Raw genomic sequence first — 15,110 nt, 5'->3', positions numbered from 1 at the left:
AACAATGAATTGCAGATTAAAGCCTTGGGTCCCCTATCGTCCAGCAACGCTCGGCAGGAATTTCAGGTCCACTCAATAGCTAGCCAGTTAGTTAGCTCAACTAGATGCATCTACTACTGCGGTCTAAGTTTTGTGAAAAGCAGACATTAAGATCACCTGCTCACTACAAACAAAAGGAGTGGAAGAACACTGGACATATTGTACAATAAAATGTTTTATTGAATTGCAGTTGGTTGCCTTGTATATTCTGTTCAATTTTTTTCTATTGAACAGTTGCCGGTGATGATGGTTAGATTCAACTTGCATCAAGTACAAACGTGTTGTTAATGTGGTAAATTGTAAGTGGGCTGATGAAGAAAAAAAAGTTGAACAAATCCCATTTACTTCAACAGTCGAAGGTTAAACGTTAAGTGGAACAATATAGGCTAGCATAGCCATTTCCAGCTCTGCTTCACAATATTGCGTTATGCATTATAAGTTAATGTTATACATACATGTTAATACAGTAGCATACATACATGATACAACACACCAGTAACCAATTGATATTGTGTTAATATACCGAAAATATCCGTGAATCGAGATGGTGCTGCTGTCGGTCCCGCCGAAAACCATTCAAACAGGTTGACAGCAGTGGGTTTTCGTTTAACTACAGCGAGCTACCGGAACCACGTGACGAAAAAGCTCTAGCTTTTTTCCTGCGTTTCACTGGCAGTGAGTGTTCACAATGTTGTAGTTCACTCCATTGTTCACCAAAAACGTCAGCGAGGACTGCCTAATGTAGATAAGAGTCAGCTGAAGATAGCCAGAATATCGGATTTCTTCAACTGAGCCTGTTTCATTCGTAATTTGCCTGAAAAAGCGACTTCCGTTGGCCAGCTCCATTGAAAACCATTCAAAAAAGTTGACAGCAGTGGGGCTTTTTGGAACTACAGCGAGCTACATGAACCACGTGATCACGTGTCGGCGAGATCAGAGCGTGTCGCAACTCTCTTTTTCTATGGCTCTGGGGTAGTCACAAAACAAATCAAATAGAATCAGGCTCTTGTCCTACCAGTCGTAGCAAGGCTCTTTCTGCTTGATCTCTCAGGCAGCCTGCAGATAGTTGGCCACAGTAGCTAGCAACCCGTAACTAGATGACTCGGTAAGGCTCTCCAGTTCACACCACTCCAACACTGGTACTCAAAGAACCGATCGGGTGTAGCAGAAATCCAAGTCAGTTCGCTGGATTCTCCCCAAGGAATGTAGAAAAATGTAGAAGAAAAGAAAAAAAGGACACAGCTGAGGCAGCTACTGTAACAGTTCTCCAACCGTACTGTAGCAGAGCTTCTTCGGCTAGCCCACCGTAAAAACAAACCACTTCAGGAAAACAAGAAAACAAGAAAAATAACAAATATTCTCTCAATCGATACTCATTCACAAAACAATAACATATATTACTAGCTAACCAAATCAATATCTTCGTCTCTTTCTTTCTTTCTTCTCAGTAAAATGCTATTTGTTTTTCTTTCTTTCTGGTCCCTCGTCTCTCGTATCCCTCTAGTTCGGTTAGCCTTCCTTTCTCCGCGCGAGAGCGCGCGAGACCCCAAACTTTCCCGCCTGCACCCCGAAAGATGCACATTCACAGCAAGTTATCCCAACATAAAAACATAAAACAAATATGTACATGGATCCACAGCATCAACCTGGGACAAAACCACACCGGCATCACTTTTCTTAATCAACAAATAAATAATAGTTCTTGTATATTACTTTTGTGAATATAATAGTTATTTATTTGTAACTCTTTATAAATAATTTTATTTTACATTTAATTAATTTGTGCCCTGTAACCCTGGGTAACACATAACTTCCCCAATATAAAAAGAACATAATACATTAGGACTTATTTAGTTAAATTGGTAGCAAAAATATTACCAAAGATAAACATCGCTGAGCAGAAGGCACTTATACAGCTATGCCAGTCTACCATTGCTTACATGGAGTAACATATCTATGTTTGATTCACTTCATACCCCCTTACTGTCATAACCCTTCCTTACTGTCATAACCCTTCCTTACTGTCATAACCCTTCACAGCCTATTAACATTTCTCTGTATGTACACAGACACACAACCAGCATTTACATTACTTTAAAAACATGTAGACCAAAGCATACCCTTCTCGCATTAAATTAATTTGCTTTGTTCAGGTATGCACCAAACACTAAGGCAATGTGATTACTATTATTGTCTTTTAAAATGTATTGTAAGAAAATAAGCCAACAAAGCCATTTGCATCAGTGGCAAAAAAACCTACATTACACAATAAAGGCTGTAGAAATGTGGCGCAGTACATCACATATGTCAGGAGTAATTGTAGATACAGTCAGTTTTGCTCTGTTGCAATTTGACTAAAACATGTATGTATCTGCTTGTGTATCTGCAATAAAGGTTGACTAACAACTACAGTCTTAAGCAGGGGGTAAGAAACCCCCATATAACCTCTAAATAGACATTGTAGAGAATGATGTCCTTACTAAAGAATAACACAGCCACTCTTTGCCTTTTGTTCATATGCATTCTTCAAGGCTGCTGACTCATGTTCATGTTTTTTCCTCAATTCATCCATTTTCTCTTTCAATGTTGTCTCTTTGTGGCTAGAAAGTTCCTGAAGGAGCTGATACTGGGTGTCATGTCCTGCTCTTAAATTATCCATTTGTTCTTTTAGCATACTGTCTTTACGCTGAGAGAGTTCATGATACTTCAATCTAAGTTCTTTTGTTTCCATGTCATGTTTCTCCATGAGGGCTTCAAAGTCCCTAGCGTATTTCTTTTTGAACTCATTGAATTCTTCAGCTTGCTTTCTTGCTTCATCTTCATATTTCTTCCTCATGCTCTGTATTTTCCCCTCATATTCTTTCTCCATTTCTTTGCGCTCTTTCTCCTCCTCTTCTCTCCTGTGTCGATCCTCTTTCTTTCTCCTGCTGTTCTCTTCTTCACGTTCTCTGTCAAACTCCTCCTGAAGCTTTCTCAGTCTGTTTCGCTCTTCCTGTCTTCTCTGTTCATCTTCTCTCAGTCTTCTTTCCCAATCCTCTTTTTTTTCTTTCTCACAAATTTCAAGTTGATCTGCCAGCTCCATTTTCATCTCCTTATACAATCTTTCAATTCTCTCTTTTTCTGATTGTTCTTCCTCCCTCCGGTCCCTTTCCCTTAAAAGCCTTTCAGATTCTTCTTCTTCTATTCTTTTTTTCTCCTTCTCAATTAATTCTTCCTTTTCTTTTAGCTGTTGTTCTTTTAGTTTTCTCTCCTTTTCAACTTCTAATCTCTGTTCCTCCAGTCTGTTCTTCATCTCTTTCACCTCTGTCTCATGATTCTTCTGCAGTGTCTCCTTCTCCCTCTGCATCTCTTCTTCTTTCTCCTTCAGAATCTTGTTAAATTCACGTTTGATAGCAGCCTCAGCTTCCTGGAACATGTCATTGGTGTAACATTCTCCTCCATTGTTTTTCACCATCTCATCAATCTTCTTGATCAGTTCACTGACCTGAGAGCGGTTGTTTGTATCATTGTTATTGAAGACATGATATCTCTCTCCACAGTCTTTAATTAGTTTTTTGACCCTGTCATCACAGTCTTCTGAAATATAGTTTTCAATTGTCTGTTTCTTTAGGTTGTCGCCTCCAGTGAACACAACAACGATAAAATGGCCAGATTTCTTCCCAAAGCCTCTCTTGATCAGTTGTACTGTTTCTTGCTCTTCCTGTGTGAATCGGCCGATTGACAGGATGAGTAAGAACACATGAGGCCCTGGAGCCAAAAGACTGATGCATTTTACAATCTCCTGCTCAACATCATCATTACTGAGAGTTGTGTCAAACAAGCCTGGGGTGTCGACTACTGCAACAGACCGACCATCCACCACTATCTCTTCTTTCTGGCAACACTTGGTCACAGAATTTCCACTTGGTTTGGATATAAACACCTCCCTGCCTAGGATAGTGTTGCCTGTGGCACTCTTTCCACTTCCAGTCTTCCCTATCAGCACAATCCTGAGTTGTTTCTTACTTTGATGCTCCTCATCACCTGCAAAAAAAAAAATATATATTATTTTTTACGTGACCTGCATAGGCTCAGAAGAGGAAAATAAAGGATTTCTTTACCTCATTCAACTTCACGTGAATGCTAGGTTTAGTAAAAAGTGAATAATATTTGTTCACAAGTAACAATTACTGGTTTTGTTATTTAAATTATGTATTTGACTTAGAGTTTAGTGCAGTGTAATTGTTTGCCATGATAATTAAATGCTTGTGTGATAATAAATGACCATTTAAAATCATACAAACTGTCATGATACATTGTATTGAATGCGGGAATTTGTCTTTAAAAAACAATAATATCTGGCTGGTTTATATACATGAGAATATGATAAATGTTTGAAGTGGACATATTGAGACCAGGAAACTGGCTATCAAATGTTGAGCAACTCCCCCCCCCCTCCCCCGAACTTCCCATCACTACCTGACGCATTCATGTGTTTTGTGGGAGTGGCTTTGGAGTAAGGGGGTGGGATATTATGGTTTGAATAGTTTGGAATAAAAGCCAAAATAGCTAACTTTGCGAAGCTTGAATACACCAGGTTTAAGTTTTCTTTGTGTTTCTATTTCAACTTCAAGGATGTTATGGATATCATGTAAGTTGCCAAACATAAGTAATAAGTAGTGCTGTCAACCGATTAAAATATTTAATCGCGATTAATCGCATTAATGTCATAGTTAACTCGCGATTAATCAATTAATCGCACATTTTATCTATTCTAAATGTCCCTTGATTTCTTTTTGTCCCATTCTTTTTTCAAATTTTAAAGCTCTTATCAACATGGAAAAGTGGTTTGGATTGCTTCGTGCACATTTTTTTTATTGAAAACAACATTGCAATCGCCTGGCTTTGACGAGGGGGCGGAGAATTCGCATGAATCGCATCAGCTGTGTGCTTGGCCATCAAGTGGTATTTCAGACTGGACGTGCTGCGATGATAGCTCATTTAACAACGACAAAACACACAGATGGTCTTGTCAATGGAACCATTTGGCAACTTTTTAAAAGTAAACTTTCCATTCAGAATCTTATTGGCATCCATTTCGGCGTCTCGCGCTCGCCATCCACTCAAAACGTAACGTTAGCCTACTACCAGAGAATGTCTAATATCCGTAAACGGGCTCTGCTACTACTCTTTAGCCGGCTCGCAAGCCAAACAAGTGTGTGTGGCGTGCCTGTTGTTTTATTTCCGGTCTAGCCAGATCCGGTGTGGTGTTGTAGTCTTTCTAACGTCGGTAATTGTTGCAACAGCATGTGAAAAAAACTACAAAGTTTGCTAGGCCAAAAAGAGCGTTAATCGCGCGATAAAAAAATTGACGCCGTTAATTTGGGTTTGCGTTAACGCCGTTAATAACGCGTTAAACTGACAGCACTAGTAATAAGGCATTTTGTCAGCCTCAGCAACTCCCTAAAAGGCAATGGTTTGCCTTGCCTGTTCAAAAAAGATCTGCCTTTACATTGCCTCAAATATACTTGCATCTGCTTCGTTGCGTCCAAATAACCACTGTACATCCTTGGGTTCTGAGCCATGCACCTGAGTAGGGGTGTCACGGTACCAAAAATTCAGTAGTCGGTGCCAATACCATTAAAATAACACGATTCTCAATGCCAATTTCGATACCATGGTAAAAAAAAAAGAGGATTGTCTAAGATTCCATGTAGGCTACTTGAACCATGAACTTCTTTAAAATATTTGAAAAATAGCAAAATGTCCTACAAAGACATACAAAACATGTGCAATAGAGCATAGCACAACATAATAAAGTGCAATTAAGCCATTCAGCTAACAAGATGAACATGACATGAGTTTACCTTCTAAGCTATGGGCTAACGTTAAAACTACAGCTAACCTAAACTATGTACATAAACCATTGTAACACACGTGCCCACCATCTCAAACATAATGTAACGTGTATTTTAGTATGACAGATTAAACAAACAGAAAAAGAGCATTCTTTGGATGTATTCAGAATTTCGCCGCGACTTCAACGAACATTGATTTATTTTGTATGATGCCAGATGTTAGCATCGGTGCTGCGCCTCTTCTGGAACTGAATCAGAACTTGCCTTGAATTCTTTAAACAAATCCAGATGACGATCTTTCAGGTGCTTAGCTAAATTGGAAGTATTCCCCCTTGGTCTGAAGACTGCGGTAGCATTTTTTGCATAATGGCTTCTGCGGATTAATTATAACGCCACGGTCATCTGCCTCAAACGCAAACTATTTTTTTGCCTTTCTTGTCAACAAGTCGAAGCGGGGCGATCGCTAAAGCAGCAGTTGTTATCTTGTTTTTCTTAATGTAAAGGTCGACTGGAACACTCCTAAAGGCGCAGCACCGATGCTAACATCTGGCATCGGCGCTCACGGTACTTACGGTGCTTCAAAAAAATGGGCATCGTCGGTGTTTTGTTATTTTAGCATCGGAAGGTACCGTAAGTATCGGTTCTCGTGACATCCCTACACCTGAGAAATGTAAAGTCCATGCAGTGCCCAGTTCAAGAGATAATCAAGCTGCAGACACACACACACAAATTATTGATATGACTGAAAAAGAATATGAATGACCCGTTCTCATCTTCTTTGCTCAACAGCAGTCACATGAAAAAATAACAAAAGACTCGTACAAGGCCTTGTACAAGCTTGTATGTTCAATAGGTTCACTGGAAACAGACTCAGTGAACGACAAGTCATTTTGCTACCTGCTAAAGCTACAGCTGAAAAAATACAGGCTGGGGTGATGTAATCGCATAGTAGTGTAGTGAAATACAATATGAGTATATGCTTAAAAATATCACTGTAAGAGAAGAATTTAAGTGGAAGTTTAAGTCATAATATAGGTTCGATTTTTTTTTAATTACACAGGCTTGACCGATTTCTTTTTATTGCAACTCTTTCATAGGGAGAAGGTTGGCTGTTCGATTCCCGGCCATGCAAAATGACATTGTGTCCTTGGGCAAGGCACTTCACCCTACTTGCCTCGGGGGAATGTCTCTGTACTTACTGTAAGTCGCTCTGGATAAGAGCGTCTGCTAAATGACTAAATGTAAATGTACATGTTTCAACTATGAGGCTGCCACATAAAACCATTCCCTGTTGCACTAAGGGGAATAAGAAGAGAATGTTTCATTCTTCACTTCACCTTTAGTATTTTGAAAATGTAAATGAACAGCAACAGATGTATGTTGCTTTTTAATCTAATCTTCATAAATAATAAGTATGCATGCTTATTATTACAAGTATACGAAAATACAGAATCAGTTGTAACATTTAAGTACACCCATGAAAATTCTCCAAATGTTTGGATGTTTGATATTGGTTTAAATAGGTTTGGAGGTGATAAAGTCAAAAGAAAATTTAAAAAATAAACTGCCCCAGCTGCAACCGACGTAAGCACACCTCACATTTCCCCATAAATTGTACCCTCTCTAGTTTGATATTGGCGAGCTGGGTTGATGTGGCAAGCTGCATCAACGCAATGATCAAATCAAGTGAGTAACATCTGTACTGTAGAGAAGATGCATTTAGTTGATAAAATAAATAAAGTTATAAATAAAAATAAACAGCTAGTGTCAGACTATATAAAATTAATGGTAATATGCACCTACTAGGCTACTTAAAAATTATACTCAGTTATTATTTCAATAAAATCCTATTAACAAAACTATTTTAAACAACAATAGTAAACTTACAACTGTGCTGAGTCTTCTCTTTCAACTTCATCACTACATCTCTCTGTTTCAGCTCAGCCTGAAGTTGTATGATCTTTTCAGCTTGTGTCTCATGTAACTTGTCCCTTGTGAAGAAGCTAAAGTTACTATCAGTCATCAGTCCCTTCACCTTCTCCAGGACTTTAGACACAGATGGGTTGTTTCTAACATCCGTTAAATTTAGGATCTCATATCTTCCCCCACAGCTCTGGAGTAGCTGCTGGATGTCTTCAGTGTTTTTCACAAAATCAGTCACAGGTTTAGCTGTAGGGTCAGATTCTACTGTGAACAGAACCATGTGATTGATTCTTGATCCGTAGATGTCCTGCAGGGTCTGCAGTTCTCCCTTATCTTCATCAGTGAGTGGACCCACAGGCACCACCAGGAGGAAAGCATGGACTCCAGGAGGGTCACACAGAGAGACACAGCGGAGAGTCTCACGCATCACAGTGAGGGTTGATCCATACAGAGCAGGCATCTCCACCAGGGTCAGCCAGCGTCCACACACCTCTCCCTCTCTCTTCACACACACTGCTGAGGAGAGAGACTCTGGCCTGGTCTCTCTCTGACCCAGTATGGTGTCGGCTGTGGAAGTCTTCCCAGATCCTCTCCTCCCACACAGGACCAAGTTCATTATAGGAATGTTACCCTCTAGCTGTGGCTGTGGTGTCTCTTTTTTACCTTCATCATGTTTCAGATACCTCCACCCATTTCCTCTCACCATCTCGTCTATCTTATTTGTTAACTCTGTGTTGTCGCCTCCATGTACCATTTTGTAATGACGTCTTCCACAATCTCTGAGGATCTGAGTCACACAGAGATTTTTTTCTTCTCCTTTATCTGTTGTGATCACCAGAGAGTGTTTGAGAGCATCTTTACCAAACTGGCTCAGGATCCATCTTAATCTTTTGTTGTTCACTCCTGTGAATTTTTGTGGTTTCAGCAGAAGTAAGAACACGTGAGGACCAGGAGCAGACAGGGACAAACACTTTTCCATCTCATTCACCAGAACTTCCACTGTCAGACTTTGACCTAAGAGGTCTGGTGTCTTCACAACTGTTATGTTCTTGCCGTTCACATGTGCACTGGCTGACACACATGTTTTAGTGGAGACTCTTGGTAGATTAAAGGTACCACAATCCTTCCCCAGAATAATGTTTGCAGCCATAGCCTTCTTATCATCACTCTTTCCCAGCAGCACAATTCTAAGTGATGACTCTGTTTAACACAATTCAGGGATCAAATGGGTAAATTTTATATATGAATATTTTCATATTTCTTTCAAACTATTGACATGAAAACCTATACTGATATAATTAACCATGACACTATACAGTATATACATCTTTTGTTGGAACTATTTAATTTTTTTAGAAGAATTATAAAAGAACATTTAAATACTTACCATCTTTCTTTTGAGTGCTTGAAGCGGGCCAGGCTGGCAAGGCCTTTGAAATTAATGATAACCCTGGAAAACACCAGAAATAAAACATTTGAAATTTCGTTAGCCAAGATAAGACTTTCCTACAGTTGCCTGTCAGTAAATATTATTAGGTATTACTGTAATAGTTACTAATACGATCTGTACTGGAATTCTATGATACTGTAATGGCTTAAATTAATGATCACATTCTATGATCACGTTCCTATATAAAACTAGGGTTAACTGACTTATTAACAGTATCCATGCAAATGCTCTGAGGAGTATCTTATTATGTAGCATGGCCACATACCATAGTCACCCCATTCTTTCCATTTCCCCGATTCCTTCTTTTCTGCTTCTGCGCCTCTCTCTGTTGTTGCTCCTCCTTTAGACTGTTTGTGCAGCTCACAGGTGAGGTGTTCCCAAAGTGCTCTGTTCTCTTCCACAATCTTGTCTATACTTGATACAAGTTCAGCACGGTCAACAGAGCGTTTGAGCTCCAAGTACCTCTGTTGACATTCTCCAATCAGTTGTTGTAACTGGGGATTTATATCCACACAGGTTTCCATGTCTCGTTCTCTGTTGAGTCCAGCAGTTACTACCACCATTGAGTAGTCACAGGACTTTGCACTTATAGAATCAATAATGTTTCTAATTCTGTTCCTCTCCTCCTCAGTGAACTCTTCAGGTGTCACCACCAGGAGGAGCACATGAGGTCCAGGTGCAGACAGAGTCACACACTGCTGCAGTTCCTCTGACAGTTTATCATGAGAGATATCTGGGTGTAACAGGTCTGGAGTGTTGACCACAGTGAAGCATCTTCCCTCCACCTCGGCTCTGATTCTAAGAGTATGTTGTAAATCATTGGGATGAAATCCCTCAGTACCCAGGAATAGGTTTCCCACAATGGTCTTCTCTCTGCCATTTCTCCCCAGAAGAACAATCCTCACTGTGGACCAAACATCACAATATTGGGAGTGAATGAAGTGTGCATCACAGGGGCACTGCCATGGGCATCACACACTGTTCAATCACCTAGGGGGTACATGTGCATCATTGTCTAAAAGTATTATATAGGCTAGATATATTACAAATATATCAGTGCAATATTGATGATGATTTAACAATTAACTTACTATCAGGGGGGAAGTCCTTGCTTCTACGTCTCTGGCTCCTATTTTCTGAGACTAAACATGTCCAAAGAATAGACCAGTGTAAATAAATCATGTTCAATACAATATACAGTGTTTTCCACACAGACTAATTTGTGGCGGTGCGCCACAGAATCAACACCGGCCGCCACCTATTGCGTTTTGTATAGATATTTTTTAACAGTCACTACGTCAGCACAGGTTAGCAACGATGCATACATACGCCGTTCTAGTAAGACGGACAGCTAACGCTATATCAGCGTTAAGGCCAGTTAATACTTCTGCGTTTTTACGGACATGCACACAGGGAACTCCCTCTCCGTCAAGGAACTCCCTCTCCGTGCCCTCTCCGAACCCCTCGGAGAGCTCCGCGTGCACCTCCTGATTTTCCTGACTATCCGTCCATCAGTCCGTCATTTTATGGATACCCCTTGGCTGTGATTGGTCCGTATTAAGAACCGCTTGAATCAGGGGCGGGGTTGCCGTGACCAACAAGACGAACAGTATCCTTTGACCGCCATTGCTTTAAGTTTACAATTCATATTTCAGCTGTACAGTACATGTAAATCAGCATCTGAATTAAAATGTGATGAGAAATGGGCAGTGTAGTTGCTGAAAATGTGCTTATTTTATTGATGAAACGGCTAATTTGTAAATTTGCTCCGACTTTTCGATAACCTAGCTAGCATCGCAGTGCAACGCCATCTATTGTTCTGGCGGTGAATTGCTTTCAGCACGCAGAGCCGTCAAAGTAGTATAAATTCAACCAATCCGTCCTACTCCGTGCGTGCATCTGTCCTTAGAGGAATCGGAGAAGTATAAATCGGCCATAAGTGCCGTAGCCAAAGACTCCGTCACACCCTAACGTTCTGGTCAACGTTCTCTGAAAGTTCTAATCGTTCAATTTCGAGCGTTCTAGGGCGAGGTGGACACATCTGGCGTATGACTAACGTAGGGTGACCAGACGTCCTCTTTTACCCGGACATGTCCTCTTTTTGAGACGTCAGGGAATCGTCCGGGATTTTGCCTCGTTGGATATTTGTGTTTCTCTGGGTCTTTGAGAAACTAATTATTACGCCCGGCCTTACAACTTTTGGAAGGGTAGGCTATCTCCCTTACGTTCCACCTTCTTGCGCGAGCTCTGACTGTAGAGAGAACTGTCATTGGTCAACCGCCTTTTCAGTGTTGCCAGATGCACGATAATTATCCTCCAAATACGATGATTGTGAGCCTTTGGTATGATACCATTTCCAATCTGGCAACAATGTGAGCACCTTGCCGCCTTTGTTGAATATATTCGGAGGACTGAAAAGTGTTTGAATTTTCTTATGTTAATATGTGACCATAAACAATTTATTATTTAGAATTTTGTATTTGTTATCATTATTGCTTTATATATGGATAAGACACATTAAAGACATTAAACAACCACTGAAAGCCACAGAAGCACTGGACTAAATGCCCTTCGTTGTTGGTCTTAATGTTTTGGATATATCCTTCCACTGCATATTGCAGTCCATTTTGCCTTGATCTGGAGGATATCGCAAAGATATTACTCCAAAAAGAATTACTGACACTGACAGACAGTGTAGTGCATGAACGAGTACATAAGACGTAGCAACAGTAACTAAGGGCGCAGGGCTTTTGCTAACAGTCATAGCGCATTAACATGCGCTTGGACCACTGATTCGCCAAACCTGCTTGCAGTCTGTGTTCTACCACAGTCCTCGACGTTTGGTCTCATCACTCTCATGATAATTTTTTTCTAAACATGATTTGATTTTGTAATGAGTAACGAAAGTTTCAGGGGAAATGTATCGGAGTAAAAGTATCAATTTTCTTTGCAAAATGTAGCAAAGTAAAAGTAAACAGAAATATAAGTAGTAAAGTTAAGTACAGATATCCCAAAAAACGACTTAAGTACAGTAACGAAGTATTGCTACTTCGTTACAATACAACACTGCGTGGGACTGAAGCATGAGGAGCGTGTAACAGCAACCAAGTAAGACATCCCTGAAAACTATTAGCGTGTGATGACGTGTCACTCGGTCGCGACGACGTGTGACCAAAGCAAACAATGAAAACGAAGCAAACGATGAATAACAACAAGTAACGCTAGGGTAACGATTGACTAAAGATAGCCAAACGCGTGCAACGTTAGACAAACGTTCCACAAACTTTCTTCAGCGTGTCCAGCGTTTAAAATTCAACGAAGAACGCTGGTCTCAATGAAAACTTTTGTGCATGTTCAAAACTTTTTTTTGGACCAGCGTTCTCCGCCGATCACCAGCGTCACCAGGGTCCACACAACGCTCTTCTGGCGCTATACCAGCGACCCTGGACGATTAGCAACGTTTCCTCTAACGGCATAGGACATAGACCAGAACGTTATGGTGTGACGGGGCCTTAAAGGTCTAGGAAAGTTGAGGCTACTTAAGCTAGGTACCTACGGACATGTGTTAATCGAAGGTTCGTCTTCGTTCTTTTGGTGAGAAGTTTAAGGAGCTAGTTACTTACCCGGCGGCATGGAGTCGACCAGTTAAATTGGGAGGATTCTCAAACATTGTGGAAATCATATAATTGTGAATTGATTTTAATAAGTCTGCAGCTCAAATACAGTGTTTCCCACAGATTTAAAAGATTTATTAAATATTATTCCAAAATGATTCACACCTTCACAAAATCAACAACAACAAACAAATAATTTCTGCATATGCTGGTAGCAACGCTAGTGCTAAATAACTATTTAACTGGTCGGCTCCATGACGCCGGGTAAGTAGCTAGCTCCTGAGACTTCTCACCAAAAGAACAAAGGGAAACCTTCGATTAAGACGTCATGTTCGTAGGTACTTAGCGAAAAGTAGCCTCAACTTTCCTCGACTTTTAGCTACGGCACTAATGCTGAAGGCTTGCTGATATGGCTGTCTGTCTTACTAGAACGGCGTATGTACGCATCGTTGCTAACGTGTAAAATGCATGAGTGACAAAGATACGGAGGGAGAGCAGGGAAAGGAAATGCAGCTGAACGTATATGCTGTGTGTTTTAACCTAAATAGTACGGCTGCAACTAACGATTACTTTAATAATCGATTAATCTATCGATTCTTTTTTAGATTAATCGATTAATCTTTTCTTTTTTTTAAGCATTAATTTCCAACCCTTTATTCAAAAACAAAACTGACAGTGCAAAAAATCTTCAGAATGTGCACAAACAGGCACACAATTTGGAAAAAGTTATTAATATTAGCGTGGATTTAATGCTATTTTCCAAGATAAGATATTTATTTGAGTTTTGTTAAAAACTTTATTGAAAATTGAAAGGTTGTGGAAGTATGCCAGACTTTATTTGAATAATCTGCTGTATATTTAAGATTTTTGGACACAATTTTGAAAAAAAATTAGATTTGCGAGGATTAAGCTATTTTCAAAGAGGGATTTTCTATCATTTCATTTGAAACTTCATGAAAAAGTAAAGGCTGTGGACGTGTACCAGCCATTGTTAAGATACTCTGGTGTCTGTTTGAGGTTTTATATTCCAAAAAAATATTATAAAAGTCTACATTCTTCAAAATGGTATGGGTAGTTTTCACCCGGTTCCCAACGCGATGCTGCAAAGTAGCGTCTTCCGATTGTGAGAAACTTTTTGAATATAAAACAAATTTACCCTCGGTCAATTAACACACTTTTTCAATGTATTTAGTGTGAAATGCTCCCACACCTTGGATGACTTAGGTCGGACTGATCTCTCTACCTTGCCAGTGACGTGCAGTCAAAGTAGGCAAGGTAGGCACTGCCTACCCTGCCAAAATTCAAACTTAAATTTTTTTATTAAATAATTTTATTTAATAAACTTGTATTTGTATTTTTACTGATTATTCTTGTGATTTATATATGCAATATGTATGTAATTCCAATTGTTTAGACGTTACGAAGACAAATGTCGCAGTTACGCATAATCAAATACAAAAAAATGGTAGAATAAGCAGTGCTTTTACCGTCCATTCATTGCGGACAGGCAAAAAAAAATCTTTATTCTTCAACATGTACGTCGAAAAGCCCAACTCATCTGTGCCTTTGCACGTAAATATGTTATGCCTGTAATCATCTATGTTACGTATCAAACATGGAACAATAAAAATTGAGATATAACTAGCCATTTGCGCAGCTAATGTCATTACACTGGCTACGTTGTAAGCGTAATGCCCGCAAAATTCAAGTCAAAATGACAGCAGCGGTGTCTGCCGATATCACAGAGTTGAGGAATTTCCCCAAGCTCTATTTTATTCAAAAAAGGAGTTAATAGCAAGAGGAAGGTCTACGCCAGACTTAGATTGACTACTGCAGCAAAAGGCACAACATGTTTTCAATCGTTTCAAACAGACTGGTATGAAGATAAGATTGGGTATGTGGCTGTGTTAACATTCAGCGGCTGTAGGCTACTGCTTGTACTGTTTACTGCGTTTACTGTTTTGACATATTAGCCTAACAATAAATTAGATAATCTAGCTTTCATAACTTAGTGCCTAGCCTCTTACTAACATCACCACATGTCACTGCTGCCATGTGTTTCAGAACAACGTTACTCAACAACGTCTCTCCGATGGCCTTTCCTCTACCTCCGCCCTACGCTCAACTAAACTTTTTTTTTTTTATACTCAAACATCTCCGCGACTTATTGAGTGGCGTAATAATCGTGCAAATAGGGCGAAATAATCGTGCGAATCGATAACGAAATTTGTTGCCAACGCTTTTAAT

The 15,110-nt window shown here is 39.8% G+C and overlaps 3 protein-coding genes across 4 annotated transcripts in view; 1 reads left to right on the top strand and 2 right to left on the bottom strand.

Moving 5' to 3' along the window:
- The window catches only part of LOC124479268 (zinc finger protein 658B-like), a 375,953-nt gene that overhangs the window by 109,621 nt on the left and 251,222 nt on the right, over positions 1-15,110 (bottom strand). The window lies entirely within an intron of this gene.
- The window catches only part of LOC124479398 (zinc finger protein 208-like), a gene marked incomplete at its 5' end in the record, with an annotated part of 127,598 nt that overhangs the window by 44,701 nt on the left and 67,787 nt on the right, over positions 1-15,110 (top strand). The window lies entirely within an intron of this gene.
- The window catches only part of LOC124479235, a 42,040-nt gene continuing 27,898 nt past the window's right edge, over positions 969-15,110 (bottom strand). The window contains exons 4-8 of one of the 2 annotated variants that reach the window (XM_047037872.1): positions 10,341-10,391; positions 9,515-10,153; positions 9,187-9,249; positions 7,764-8,999; positions 969-4,062 (exon numbers count right to left, since the gene is read on the bottom strand). In XM_047037872.1, the coding sequence (XP_046893828.1) occupies positions 2,519-4,062; positions 7,764-8,999; positions 9,187-9,249; positions 9,515-10,153; positions 10,341-10,391 (3,533 nt within the window). In that variant the 3' untranslated portion in view covers positions 969-2,518. The remainder of the gene's footprint in view (positions 4,063-7,763; positions 9,000-9,186; positions 9,250-9,514; positions 10,154-10,340; positions 10,392-15,110) is intronic. The other variant, XM_047037873.1, reaches the window with a different exon arrangement.

Source organism: Hypomesus transpacificus, chromosome 17 (genome assembly GCF_021917145.1).
Source record: "Hypomesus transpacificus isolate Combined female chromosome 17, fHypTra1, whole genome shotgun sequence".
NCBI lineage: Eukaryota > Metazoa > Chordata > Actinopteri > Osmeriformes > Osmeridae > Hypomesus > Hypomesus transpacificus.
The sequence above is the reverse complement of the archived record's forward strand: the minus strand, read 5'-3'. Positions and strand labels throughout refer to the sequence as shown.